The 15,000-nt window shown below is 47.3% G+C and overlaps 1 protein-coding gene across 2 annotated transcripts in view; it reads right to left on the reverse strand.

Annotated features, from left to right (window-relative positions):
* The window catches only part of LOC143276012 (A disintegrin and metalloproteinase with thrombospondin motifs 15-like), a 75,105-nt gene that overhangs the window by 22,643 nt on the left and 37,462 nt on the right, over nucleotides 1-15,000 (reverse strand). For both annotated transcript variants that reach the window (XM_076580390.1, XM_076580389.1), the window contains exons 16-22: nucleotides 13,047-13,198; nucleotides 11,317-11,437; nucleotides 9,013-9,090; nucleotides 8,167-8,333; nucleotides 5,479-5,626; nucleotides 4,346-4,475; nucleotides 2,028-2,238 (exon numbers count right to left, since the gene is read on the reverse strand). In XM_076580390.1, the coding sequence (XP_076436505.1) occupies nucleotides 2,028-2,238; nucleotides 4,346-4,475; nucleotides 5,479-5,626; nucleotides 8,167-8,333; nucleotides 9,013-9,090; nucleotides 11,317-11,437; nucleotides 13,047-13,198 (1,007 nt within the window). The remainder of the gene's footprint in view (nucleotides 1-2,027; nucleotides 2,239-4,345; nucleotides 4,476-5,478; nucleotides 5,627-8,166; nucleotides 8,334-9,012; nucleotides 9,091-11,316; nucleotides 11,438-13,046; nucleotides 13,199-15,000) is intronic.

Consider the following 15,000-nt stretch of genomic DNA (forward strand, 5'->3'; position numbering starts at 1 on the left):
CACAGGAGTTGGATAAACTGGACAACACAAATTTTGTACAACGTCCTGTCCTGATATAACTTATGTACGTAAGCATGTGACAAAATGTCTTTCACAGCCATGTGTTTGAAACTGACCATACATGAATTTCAACAAAAGTAAAAAAAAAAAAAGATATAAAGTGAAACGGAAAAAAACCCACACACACACACAAACACACACACACACACACAAAAAAACGTGGTGGAGAGAGAAATCGATAGAGAAAAAATAGTAAAAAGGCTTTTTTTTCTTTTCTTTTTTTTTTTTTTTTGGCTGCCCCATCATCTGCACCATTTCAGTGGCATTACTCCCACGCCGCTCATTTAGATTCCCCCCATACACGGCCACATTCCGGGTTCGTCCGTCACAATTCCAACGTCGGCAGTCCGCAGGGAACCATCGATGTTAGGTTGACAGGAGGCCACACACCAGAGGAGACCCTGCACTGCTGCTGAGTCACTTCGGTGGTAGTAACAAGGCTTAGGGCACAAAGAACAATAATACAGTCCCGACCGACCCTGGCCGACAAATTGGCGAAGGTCTACCATCATTTGTCTCAGCGATTATGGGCGGTCGTTGACTATTACATTTTTTTTTTTTAAACCTTCTGCTAGAAGCCCATCCTTTACTTGGTTTCACCACCATACAACACTGGCTATGGTGGGAGAGAGGGAGAGGGAGAGAGAGAGGGGGAGGGAGAGAGGGAGAGAGAGAGAGGAAGAGAGAGGGGGGGAGGGAGAGAGAGAGGGAGAGAGAGAGGGAGAGAGAGAGAGAGGGGGAGAGAGAGAGGGGGGACAGAGACAGAGAGAGAGGGAGATAGAGGGGAAGAGAGAGGGAGGGAGAGAGAGGGAGGGAGAGAGAGGGAGAGAGAGAACAAAACGCCAGGCACAGAAACAAGACGCTGCCATCATGGAAGTAAAACGCCATGCTCTTTTCACCTGGCTTTTCAACGAGGTACCCGCATATCATGCATATCAACTACGCACGTTAAAGATCCCGTCATCCATGTCAGGTGTTCGATGGGTTATGGAAACAAAGTATACACCCCGGCATGCACCCTCCCGAAAACGGAGAATGACTGCCTACATGGCGGGGGTAAAAAAAACGAAGGTAAAAGCTAGCTTGTGCATGCATGCGCGAGTCGCAAACCACGAAGATGATTTCAGGCATTCTGTTCCTTCTCTCAGACCTAAATTCGCGCCGCATTTTGTTAACATGATCACAAACAGCAAGCCGTCAAGAAAATGGAAAAGAAAATGAAGGGGGCTGGGGTAGGGGGTGGGAGGAGGGACGTTTATTTAATTCTCTGTATGGTTTTTAACCCAACTGGGGGTGTGGGGGGGGGGGTATTCACTTGATTCTGACTGTTTATAAGGGGTGGTGTCCTGATTTGCCCATTCCCGATTCACCTACAAATGAACTGGTGATCCCGTTTCGCTTATTCCCAGTTCGCCTACGAACACACACACACACACACACACACACAGCCCCCCCCCCCAGCCCCCCCCCATCACCACTACACACACACACCACAGACTAACAGTTCAGAGTTTAATGAGGAGCCCCCAATGGCTCTTTGTTGTAACTGTACTGGCTGACAAGTTTGGTCAATATCTTTTTATGCTAAGCGAAGAGAGAGGAACAGGGAAAGTAGCGATGACTTAAGACATAGGTCCCCGGGGTGGGGGGGGGGGAAGGGGGTGGATTTTCGTCTAAGATCACAATAATTTCGTGGATAGACATTTAACTCTCTCCATACGAACGGCGAAAGAGACGACGTTAACAGCGTTTCATCCCAATTACCATCATCAAAATATTGCAAGCGGAACGCTCTTATACTGAAGAGGTGAATGTTGACAAAGAATACCACAGTTCTGACGACGGAAGCTAAAGGTTGGGTCATTCAGACACCCACTGGACATCCGAGGGGTCTGTGTAGAGGAGAAGAGAGGACTGGCCGTACTGAGTGAGTTAAAAAGAACGAACGGACACAACCCAGGACTCACTGCCCCCCACGGTCCAGCTCTCCACACCGCCGGGCACGTCACCCAGGCATTGCACGCCCGGCTGGCCTGGGGCTGGCGGTCGGCTGGGCAGGAGGCAGGGGAGACCACCGCCACAGCCCCTCCCCGCTCCTGCACGCACTCCACGGTCCTCGTCTGCCTCCCACCTGACCCGCACGTGATGGAGCACGTGCCGTACTGTCCCACTCGCCACCTGCACACCACGTGCAACACGCTATTTTTGTTGTTTTGTTGTTTATAGTTAAAAAAAAAAAAATTTAACACAAAAGCAAAACGTATGTTATGTCAAATAATAATATTAGTATTTATATAGTGCTGAATCTTGTGCAGAGATTTCTTCTTCTGCTTTCGTGGGCTGCAACTCCCACGTACAATCGCATGTACACGAGTGGGCTTTTACGTGCATGACCGTTTTTACCCCGCCATGTAGGCAGCCATGCTCCGTTTTCGGGGGTGTGCATGCTAGGGTATGTTTTTGTTTTCCGTAACCCACCGAACGCCGACATGGATTACAGGATCTTTAACGTACGTATTTGATCTTCTGCATGCGTTTACACACGAAGGGTGTTCAGGCACCAGCAGGTCTGCACATGTGTTGACCTGGGAAATCGTAAAAAATCTCCCACCCTTTACCCACCAGGCGCCGTCACTGTGATTCGAACCCGGGACCCTCAGATTTGAAAGTCCAACGCTTTAACCACTTGGCTATTGCGCCCGTTTGTGCAGAGACAAATCTAAGCACTTTCACACCAGTCGTTCACATAAAACGGGTGTGTGCAAGCAACAAACACACTGGAGCAACAGTTAACCCAGACAAGTGCATACAGTCCACTGAACCATCCCTAGATCGCATGCCGCAAAACACCCTGGGGCAATTGTTGCGCCAGGAGATAGGGGGCCCCACACACCCCTCCCCCTCCCTGAAAATGAGAATTAATGAGGAAAAAAAATATGTAAAAGAAAAACAGAGGGAAAAAAAGATTTTTTTTTTTTTTTTTTTTTTTTTGTGCAAGTGAAAGGCATGCGAGGCACTGAAAAAAAGCAGGTGTTTCATGACCTGCATGCAACCGAGGCCACAAAAAAAACCAAAAAAAAAACAACCCTCTAAAACTGAAGAAACTGAAGACAAGGAAAGAGGTAGGGGAGGGAGGCTATATCCACAGTGGAAATACATTGACATATGTGTAGATGATACGGTTTGAGTAAGGTTCTTTTATTTCATCTTGTGACAATACGAGGTTTTCAGAGACAAAAAAAAATCTTTTCTATAAGAAATACAATGCACGCGCTCGCACACAAAAGGTGGTGAGGAGGAGGAGGAGAGGGAGATACATTGAGGATGAAATGAAAGGAAAAGGAAAAAAAGAAAATGAAAAACAAAAACAGGAAAGAGATGGAGATGAACGAAATAGATGATGGTGAAGAAAACAGATAATGAAGCTGAAGAAAATGAAGCTAAGGGAAGTTCGGGAAGCGAAGGACGCTCCGACGGCTGCCGGGGTGTGGCCAAGACTGGTCTGTGGAATCAGATCATAGACTCGGAACGGCTGTGGTGGTGGTGGGGTTTTGTGTGCGTTTATTGCTTTCATATCGAACTTTATTCCCCCTTCAATAGGTTTTTTTTTTCTTTTTGGAGGGGGGGGGAGGGGGGGGGTTGAATATTAGCATAGATATTGAAATAACTTATCTATTTGTTACTCCTTTGTTCCTGATGTCCTCTGTGTAAGATGATATATACCCTTTCCTAAAAAAAAAAAAAAAGTAGTAGGCGCGACAATGAATATGAAGAAAATGACGATGCCGATGCCGATGCCAATGCCAACGACTTCCTTCAACTCTGGAAGAACTCACTGGGGTGCTGTATTGAAGAACTGTTCAGGTTCCTCCAGGTCTGTCAGTCTGTGTTAAAAAAAAGCCCGGGTCTCAGCAAATGGAAGCTGATGCTGATACCGATGCCGATCCCGATGCCGATACTGACGCTGATACCGATGCTGATACTGACTGACGCTGATACTGATGCCGATGCTGATACTGACACTGACGCTGATACTGACGCTGACGCTGATACTGACACTGACGCTGATACTGACACTGACGCTGACACTGACACTGACGCTGATACTGATGCCGATGCTGATACTGACACTGATACTGACTGACGCTGACACTGACTGACGCTGATGATACTGATACTGACACTGACGCTGACGCTGATACTGACGCTGATGCTGACACTGACTGACGCTGATACTGATGCTGATGCTGATGCTGATACTGATGCTGATGCCACCGTGCCTTACCTGGCTGGACAGGGCTGGTTGTTGCAGGGCGGACCAGAGAGGGAGGGTTTCTGTGTCAGGTCACAGAAATGGTCATCCACCTGGGCGCCAGAGGTCCCGTCAGTGCAGGTGATGACTTGCGTGTACACACCTGGACGGTACACACACACACACACACACACACACACACACGTGCATGGACGTGTACACACACACACACACACAAGCACATGAACACACAAACACATAAACACACACACAATGTGATCAGTGTAAAAGGTCTGAGTTGGGAGGGGGTGTGTGAGTGTGTGGGAGAGGGGGTATAGGGAATCATGATATACAATGAATATGCATGTGTGTGTGTGTGTGTGTGTGTGTGTGTGTGTGTGTGTGTATGTGTATGTGTATGTGTGTATGTGTGGTGTGTGTGGTGTGTGTGGTGTGTGTGTGGTGTGTGTGTGTGTGTGTGTGTGTGTGTGTGTGTGTGTGTGTGTGTGTGTGTGTGTGAGTAGTGTGATAGTATGAGAGCGAGCAAGCATGTGTGTGAGTAGTGTGATAGTATGAGAGCGAGCAAGCATGTGTGTGTGTGCGTGGGTGAAGAGTGATAGAGAAATGACAGAAAGATCGAGAGGAAAAAGATAAGACGAACGAGTTATCACAAATACATATACCGACATTGACAAAATGACATGTGCCAGCGTGCGTACACACACACACACACACACACACACACACACACGTGCTAGCACACACACACACTCACACACACACACACACACGCTAGCATACACACACACACACACGTGCTAGCGTGTACACACACACACACACACACACGCTAGCGTGTACACACAACACACACACACACACACACACACACACACACACACACACACACCCATCCTCCCCTTTACCTACCTTCTGCTCTTCTCACTCCCAAATCCTCCCCTTTTTCGTGTTTTTTTTTTTTTTCGCCCCCGTTTATTACTTGAGAGTGAAGAGGCTTAAAATCAAATAAGGTATTTGCTGCTGCTACTACAGCTACTACTACAACTACCACCACCACCACCACCACCACAGCATGCACACTAACCCCCCACCACCCACCCCCCCACCGCTCCCCCCCCCCCCCAATCCACCCCACGCAGACTCACCTCCCCCACAAGACTTGGTGCAGTCTCCGTTCCTCGTCTTCCACACATGGCCAGGCGGAGAGGGCACACTCCCTGAGGGCATGTAATACTCGTAACTGATCTGAGGGGCCACCCCCATGAACTCGCTGTCCGAAAACTTTCGCCACACCTGGAACCCAAGTCCGTGCACCATTTGTTATGTAATTGACTGATCAAACGAGACTTATCTGAAGTTGGAAATTTAATCGGAGGTCTACTCTATGAGAGCGCGCCCCGAAAGAATTATGGTTTGACTGAGCGTGCGTGCCTTCAAATCTGGGCATCAGTTCATGTCTTAACTCATCTGGGCGTCGGTCGCTTATATCCCAGCGTGAATGATTTCAGTTTAAACCATTTCGTGGGATATCTGGTGTATGATACAGCATGAAGTGTCTTGAGTCATTTCTAAATATGTGTCTGTTTCCTGTGTTTCCTGAATACCATGGACACACACACACACACACACACACACACACACACACACACACCACACACACACACACACACACTTCTGTGTTTGCCAACAGACATTCCGTGATAGCTCTGCAATTACTGATACCAGAAAATAGTCCATCGTGTGTCAGACTATGGCAATCAGAACAGCAGTGGGAGGACGCAACTGCTGTCCCGACTATCTGGGCCAGAATTGACTGCACCATTTGCATATATGCTACACTTGACTACACCGTTTGTATATATGCTAGAATTGACTACACCGTTTGTATATATGCTAGAGTTGACTGCACCGTTTGTATATATGCTAGAATTGACTGCACCGTTTGTATATATGCTAGAATTGACTGCACCGTTTGTATATATGCTAGAGTTGACTACACCGTTTGTATATATGCTAGAGTTGACTACACCGTTTGTATATATGCTAGAGTTGACTACACCGTTTGTATATATGCTAGAGTTGACTGCACCGTTTGTATATATGCTGGAATTGACTGCACTATTTGTATGATAGTCATGTCCGACTATGGCTATCAGAACGGCAGGGGGGACAATTACCGTCCCGTGGGGATGGTCCCCAAAGGCCAACTAGCCCCCCGAAGGCTGCAGCACTAAGAGTCAGCGCGATCTTGCTTCCTAGTTTAAAAGTCATAGTCCTTCACAGAAGACTAAGTTGGAAATGAATTCCCACTGCTGTGGAGAAATTGAACATGTGTATATATGGTGGAATATAAGCCTGGTGGTAACGCGTCTGCCCAGAGGAAGCAAGAGAATCTGAGCACACTTGTTCTGTGTTCGTGGGCTGCAACTCCCACATTCACTTGTATGCGCACGAGTGGGCTTTTACGCGTACGACCGTTTTTACCCCGCTATGTAGGCAGCCATACTGTTTTCGAGCGTGTCCATGCTGGGTATGTTTTTGTTTCCATAACCCACTGAACGCTGACATGGATTACATGTATCTTTAACGCGTGTATCTGATTTTCTGCTTGCCGTACACACGAAAGGGGTTCAGGCACAAGCAGGTCTGCACACATGTTGACCTAGGAGATCGGAAAAATCCCCACCCTTTAACCACCAGGCGCAGTCACCGAGATTCGAACCCGGGACCTTAAGATTGAAAAGTCATGCGCTTTAACCACTCGGCTATTGTGCTTGTTGGAATCACACCACTTGCCAGTGTTTTCTCCCCACCCTCCCCCCTCTCCACTGGCCCCAAGTGGTGGTCAGGACGCTTAGTCATTCGGTGATCAAATCGATGTCTCGTGTGCAGCATGCTCTTAACACACGTAAAACCCCACGACAACGAAACGGTTGTCCCTGGCAAAGTCTGAAGAAGAAAAAAAAACCCACTTGACTGGAGGAAAACAAATACAGGCGCAGGCATGAAACAAACAAAACAAAGGGTGGCACTCTGTCACACGTATCTGAATTTTCACAGAGAAATCTATTGCGACAAAAGAGTAGTTTCAGTTTGATTTTCAAGGACGTATCACTGCATTCCAACAAATCCATATACACTACACTACATCTTAAACTCACTCAGTACGGCCAGTCCTCTCTTCTCTACACAGACCCCTCGGATGTCCAGTGGGTGTCTGAATGACCCAACCTTTAGCTTCCGTCGTCAGAAGTGTGGTATTCTTTGTCAACATTCACCTCTTCAGTATAAGAGCCTTCCGCTTACAATATTTTGATGATGGTAATTGGGGTGAAACGCTGTTCGCCGTTCGTATGGAGAAAGTTAAGCAGATGCCTGACCTGCAGCATAACCCAATGCCCTCAAAGTCATGTCTTCGAGTGCATGCATACATCTGTGTGCCTATCAGAATGGATTTCTAGAGACTTTTGCCATAGGACAACCATTTTGTTGCAGGGCGAGAGAGGGAAGCGAGCTTAGATCCTCACAGACGCTATTGGCAGATAAGCGTCTTTAACCCTTCTGCCGCCTTCTAACACACAGGCTCGGACAGACACTCACCCTGCACCCCCACCTCCACACCCCTTCCCAATTCCCACATACACTGACATCCACACACACACCCTACAGACACCCCCTCCACACAGACACCCCCTCCACACACACTACACAGACCACATCACACACCCACAAACACACCCTACACACCAAATCCCACACACCCTACACACCAAATCCCCCACCTCCACACACACCTCCCCCCCCCCCACACACACACACCCACCCACACTAACCTGACACTGGACGGGTTCGGGGAGGGGGCCAGTGATGGTGATGGTCTCGTGTCCAGAGCTGACCGTCCTGTAGTGAACCACCACCCCGCTGGCCTCGTACACCCCTGAAGGGTCAGCCCCGTCCGCCCCGGCCTGGTTGAAAATGCGGCGTCCGCCCACCTCCACACCTGTCGCAATAGTTGTAATGACAGTGATAATGCGGCGTCCACTCACCTCTACACCTGTAGTAACAGTAATGATATATGCATGTAAAGTGTAATGGTCGTGTCCGACTATGACCATCAGAACAGCAGAGGTGTCCCGACTATCAGCTAGAATTTGATAATGGTGGAGAGTCTTGCACAAGTTACATCCCCACTCTCGGCCAACACTGACTTACTCCCCCCCCCCACTCTCCCCTCATATACCCGGTTTCCCCCAACTCACCATTCACCCCCCCCCCTTCCTCTTCTACACGACAATACTCAATTGTATACACTGATACTGTACCCAGTGACTTCAATATGTGTGACGGGACATTAAACAAAATTCCTCCTCATAATCAAACACGAGTCGTCCGCCCACCTGTATACCTGTGTGGTGCTCAGTATGGCGTGGTGAGAACGTATTTTTATTATCAAAATTATTAACATTGGCAACAATAAGCGTCATACACCCACGTATACGCCTATGTGGTGTCCAACATAGGTGAATGTAAGAAAACAGCAACAACAACACTGACTCACTCATCTTGGTGAAGGCATTGGTGGTGTCCAACACAGGTGAAATTAAAACACTGACTCACTCATCTTGGTGAAGGCATTGGGGGTGTCCAACACAGGTGAAATTAAAACAACACTGACTCACTCATCTTGGTGAAGGCATTGGTGTTGGTAACACTGAGCGACGTGGCCCCTCTCGGCACGGTGACGAACGTCACGTATTCTGAAAACAGCACGGTACACCACACACCGTCTTACCGCTAATACGCTGATAATTATTCTTCGTTTGTGGGCTGCGACTACCACGTTCAATCGTATGTACACGTGTGGGCTTTTACGTGCATGACCGTTTTTACCCCGCCATGTAGGCAGCCATACTCAGATTTCGGGGGTGTGCATGCTGGGTATGTTCTTGTTTCCATAACCCACCGAACGTTGACATGGATTACAGGATCTTTAACGTGCTTATTTGATATTCTGCTTGCCGTATACACACAAAGGGGGTTCAGGCACTAGCAGGTCTGCACATATGACCTGGGAGATCGGAAAAATCTCCATCCTTTACCCACCTGGTGCCGTTACCGAGATTCGAACCCAGGACCCTCAGATTGAAAGTCCAACGCTTTAACCACTCAGCTACTGCGCCCGTCGCTGATAATTCAATGGTATAATATGCGAACAAACTGCCCTTGACCGACAAGCCGAGAAATGTTTTAAAACCAAGTAGATTCATCTATTCTGAAAAACCAACACCACACATCCAAACCTAACGTCTAACTGCTAATAAGCTGATGAATAATTCAATGATAGCATAGCATGCTAACAGATTGCTTTTGACTAACAAGTGGAGAAATATTTGTTGACAAAATCGGATTTACCTACACTGAAAACGAACACCATGCCTTCTCACCTATCGTCTGCTATCAAGCTGACAAATAATTCAATAAGTATGACATGCTTACAGACGACTGCCTTTGACTGACAAGTAGGGAAATCTCGTGGTTCACCTGTTCTGAAAACGAACAGCAGTTCTCCTGCACCTAACGTCAAGATGAATCATTCAATGATTATATATGATTATATGGCCTAGAGGTAACGCGTCCGCCTAGGAAGCGAGAGAATCTGAGCGCGCTGGTTCGAATCACGGCTCAGCCGCCGATATTTTCTCCCCATCCACTAGACCTTGAGTGGTGGTCTGGACGCTAGTCATTCGGATGAGACGATAAACCGAGGTCCCGTGTGCAGCACGCACTTAGCGCACGTAAAAGAATCAACGGCAACAAAAGGGTTGTTCCTGGCAAAATTCTGTAGAAAAATCCACGTCTATAGGAAAAATAAAACTGCACGCAGGAAAAAATACAAAAAAATGGGTGGCGCTGTAGTATAGCGACGCGCTCTCCTTGGGGAGAGCAGCCCGAATTTCACACAGAGAAATCTGTTGTGATCAAAAGAAATACAAATACAAATAGAAATATGCTGAGAGACGACTGCCTTTGACAAGTGGAGAATTAAAAAAAAAAACTAACTCAGGAAGCATTAATTCTATTACATTTGATGAAGGCCTAGTATATGTCTAAGATGGACAGTTTCTTGCCGTACTTCGTCTTCAGCGTTTGTGATGCTATGTCAGTGTTTTTAAATGGACAAATATTTGTTCACACAAATGTGATGCGAGATAATGACCGTTTTGACTGACCAGCGGAGCGCAAATCCACACCTGTGTCGTGAGATGAAATAATGTCCTTTCATTGATTAAGCTGAGCGAAACCAAGTTGAATGCAACGCGTTTTGATGTCCTTTAACTGCATGATAGTCAAAAGGCAAGGATACCAGTGCATGGTTGGAAATAGAGACCATAACTACAGACATATATATAATGGGTAGAAATACAGATTGACACGGATATACCAAACTTCCTGATGTCAAAGCGGGGGATAAAAAGTATATAGAAAATTTGTTCATCTACATATTTCAGACAGAAATAAAGAGTAAAGTAAGGAATGGCACATCAGTATGTGACAAGTGAAATCAATCAAATGGCGATTTAAAACAGGGTAGAGGGATTGATACAAATCATAAAAAACCAAATGCAAAAACGAAACGAAACAAAATGAAAAAAAGAGAAAGGAACTGCACCGCACCCCAATACAAAAGCTGCAACGCATTGCAGCGCAACACACACCACACACACCACCCACATACACCACCCACATACACCACCCACATACACCACCCACACAAAAAAGAGAGAGAGAGAGAGAGAGAGAGAGAGAGAAATGTTGCTTATTCAATTTACCATCATGAAATGAAAAAAAAAAATTCAACTCGACTTGAACACAAAAACCAGTCAACTTCAGCCACCATGTCGCCACCCCACTCACCGTGCCACCCCACTCACCGTGCCACCCCACTCACCGTGCCACCCCACTCACCGTGCCACCCCACTCACCGTGCTTGCGGCCCTGAGTGTAGGTACCCGACACCCGTCTGCACGTGGCACCCGTACCCCCACACACTCGGCACTTGTCATACTCATAGCTGGAGGCTGTCTTGCCGTCACACCCGAAGTCCTGCCCACAGTGGCCACGCCAGATTCAAAAACGTTCAGTTCTGTCCTGTATGTAATAAATAACCACCCTCCGTCTGACGCACATATGTAGTAAATCAAAATTCAAAACACATGGACACCACATTTGAAGTAAATAGCTATATCCATTATGGGACTTACTGACACAAAGAAAGCGTAATCCGTGTCCTGTTAAACTCAGATCACCTGTGTGTCCCGATAATCTCAAATTCTACCTGTGTGTCCCGTTAAACCTGTATCTACCCGTGTGTCCCGTTAAACCCACATCTACCCGTGTGTAAAGTTAAAGCCATATCTACCTGTGTGTCCCGTTAAACCCACATCTACCCGTGTGTCCCGTTAAAGCCATATCTACCCGTGTGTAAAGTTAAAGCCATATCTACCTGTGTGTAAAGTTAAAGCCGTATCTACCCGTGTGTCCCGTTAAACACAATCTACCCGTATGTAAAGTTAAACCCTTATCTACTCGTGTGTCCCGTTAACCCATATCTACCTGTGTGTAACGTTAAACCCAAATCTGTGTCCCGTTAACCCATATCTACCCGTGTGTAACGTTAAACCCAAATCTCCCGTTAACCCATATCTACCTGTGTCCCGTTAAACCCATATCTACCCGTGTGTCCCGTTAAACCCACATCTACCCGTGTGTAAAGTTAAAGCCATATCTACCCGTGTGTCCCGTTAAACCCACATCTACCCGTGTGTAAAGTTAAAGCCATATCTAACTGTGTGTAAAGTTAAAGCCATATCTACCCGTGTGTCCCGTTAAACCCACATCTACCCGTGTGTAAAGTTAAAGCCATATCTAACTGTGTAAAGTTAAAGCCATATCTACCCGTGTGTCCCGTTAAAGCCATATCTACCCGTGTGTAAAGTTAAAGCCATATCTACCCGTGTGTAAAGTTAAAGCCATATCTAACTGTGTGTAAAGTTAAAGCCGTATCTACCTGTGTCCCGTTAAACACAAATCTAGCAGTGTGTCCCGTTAACCCATATCTACCCGTGTGTCCCGTTATCCCATATCTACCCGTGTGTACCCGTGTGTCCCGTTAGCCCATATCTACCCGTGTGTCCCGTTAGCCCATATCTACCCGTGTGTCCCGTTAAACCCACATCTACCCGTGTGTCCCGATAAACCCACATCTACCCGTCTGTCCCGTTAAACCCAGATCTTCCTATATGTCCCGTTAAACCCTTATCTACCCGTGTGTCCCGTTAACCCTTATCTACCCGTGTGTCCCGTTAACCCATATCTACCCGTGTGTCCCGTTATTCTCAAATGTACCTATGCGCCTCGTTAAACCCAAATCAGCCCCTATCTCCCGTTGAGCTCGAATCTTTTGTGTCCCGTTAATAAACTGTTAATAAACTTAATTTCTGTGTCCTGTTAATAAACTGTTAATAAATTTAATTTCTGTGTCCTGTTCCTGTTTTAACTCAAGTGTCAAAACTCAGATCATACTTTGTGTGTTCCGTTAAACCCCAAAGATCTACCTGTATATCCCGGTTAAACCCAAATGTACCCGTGTGTGTCCCACCAAACCCCACCATCCACCCCCACACCCGAAACCACACCCCCCATCCCTCCTTACCCTGCACCTGCCGTCCACACAGCGCCCAAAGGAGGAGGAGGAGTTGGAGGAGCAGGCCGTCCCGTCCTGGTACCAGCTCTTGCCGGCCTGGTTCCTCAGCACTATGGTCCTCTGTCCCTGAACCTGGCAACGCAGCTGACACTGCTCCCGGCCTGTCGACACACACACCACACAGGGGGCACGTGGACACCTGTCAGGGATCGTAGCGGTAGTAGTGGTGGTAGTGGTAGTTGTAGTGGTGATAGTGGTAGTGGTGGTGGTGGTAGTAGTGGTGGTGGTAGTAGTGGTGGTGGTGGTGGTAGTGGTAGTGGTGGTGGTGGTAGTAGTAGTAGGAGGAGGAGTAGTGGTAGTAGTAGTGGTAGCAGTGGTAGTAGTTGTGGTAGCAGTGGTAGTAGTAGTAGTGGTGGTGGTAGTGGTGGTGGTGGTGGTAGTGGTAGTAGTGGTAGTGGTGGTAGTAGTAGTAGTGGTAGTGGTAGTAGTGATAGTGGTAGTGTTAGCGGTAGTAGTGGTAGTGGTAGTACTGGTGGTGGTGGTAGTAGTAGTAGTAGTGGCAGTGGTGGTAGTAATGGTAGTAGTGGTAGTAGTGGTAGTGGTATTGGTAGTAGTGGTATTGTTAGTGGTGGTAGTGGTATTGGTGGTAGTAGTGGTAGTAGTAGTAGTAGTAGTAGTAGTAGTAGTAGTAGTAGTAGTAGTAGTAGTAGTAGTATTTGTATTGCTTTTTATCACAACATATTTCTCTGTGTGAAATTCGGGCTGCTCTCCCCAGGGAGAGCGCGTCGCTACACTACAGCGCCACCCACTTTTTTTGGTATTTTTTCCTGCGTGCAGTTTGTTTTCCAATCGAAGTGGATTTTTCTACAGAATTTTGCCAGGAGCAACCCTTTTGTTGCCGTGGGTTCTTTTACGTGCGCTAAGTGCATGCTGCACACGGGACCTCGTCTCATCCGAATGACTAGCGTCCAGACCGCCACTCAAGGTCTTGTGGAGGGGGAGAAAATATCGGCGGCTGAGCTGTGATTCGAAGCATCACTCCACTTAGTATTAGTAGTAGTAGTAGTAGTAGTAGTAGTAGTAGTAGTAGTAGTAGTAGTAGTAGTAGTAGTAGTAGTGCCAGCTACGCTGGACAGGACACGTTGTCCGCATGACAGCAGGATCCCGAAGATGCTTTTGTATGGCCAGCTGAAGGAAGGCCACAGTGAACTTGGAAGACACTTGCAAGCGCTTCAAGGACATCTTGAAGACAAACCTCAAAGTCTGTGACAGACATCGCTTCCTGGGAAACTGATGCCCTTGGCCGCTCTCGCTGGAGGATGCTGTGCTCTAGTGGCATAAAGACGTTTGAAAACTTAACGCTGGCCATTAAGGAGAAGCGTGAGCGAAGGAAGCAGGGCTCAACTCGTTTTCCCTTGCAACACCTGTGGGAAGTGTTGCGCATCCAGAATCGGCCTCTTCTCCCATATGAGGACACACACCGACAGATAAGCCTGCCTGCATACTCATCCGTCGGACCGACGGGAGACTCAATTAGTAGTAGTAGTAGTAGTAGTTGTAGTAGTTGTAGTAGTTGTACCAGCAGCAGCAGCATTAAAACCCGTGTCCCCCCCTACCCCTCCTTACGACAACTAATATCAACAACTACTGCAACTACAACAGCTGTTACAACTACAACAACAAGCACTACTACTACAACAACCATCCCTACAAATACTTCACTACGGCACTACTACAATTACAACTACTGCAACATCTACAAGTACTACTACTACTACTACTACAACAAAACTTCGACTTCGAATGACTGTAGCTGCGATTCCCACATTCACTTGTATTTGTATGTAGAAAACACGAGCGGGCTTTTACGTGTATGACTTTTTACCCCCTGCATGTAGGCAGCCATACTCCGTTTTCCGGTGGGTGGGGAGGTGATGGGGAAGGTGGGGTGAGTGGGGGTGAG

The sequence above is a fragment of the Babylonia areolata genome, chromosome 31 (genome assembly GCF_041734735.1).
Source record: "Babylonia areolata isolate BAREFJ2019XMU chromosome 31, ASM4173473v1, whole genome shotgun sequence".
Classification (NCBI taxonomy): Eukaryota; Metazoa; Mollusca; class Gastropoda; order Neogastropoda; family Buccinidae; genus Babylonia; species Babylonia areolata.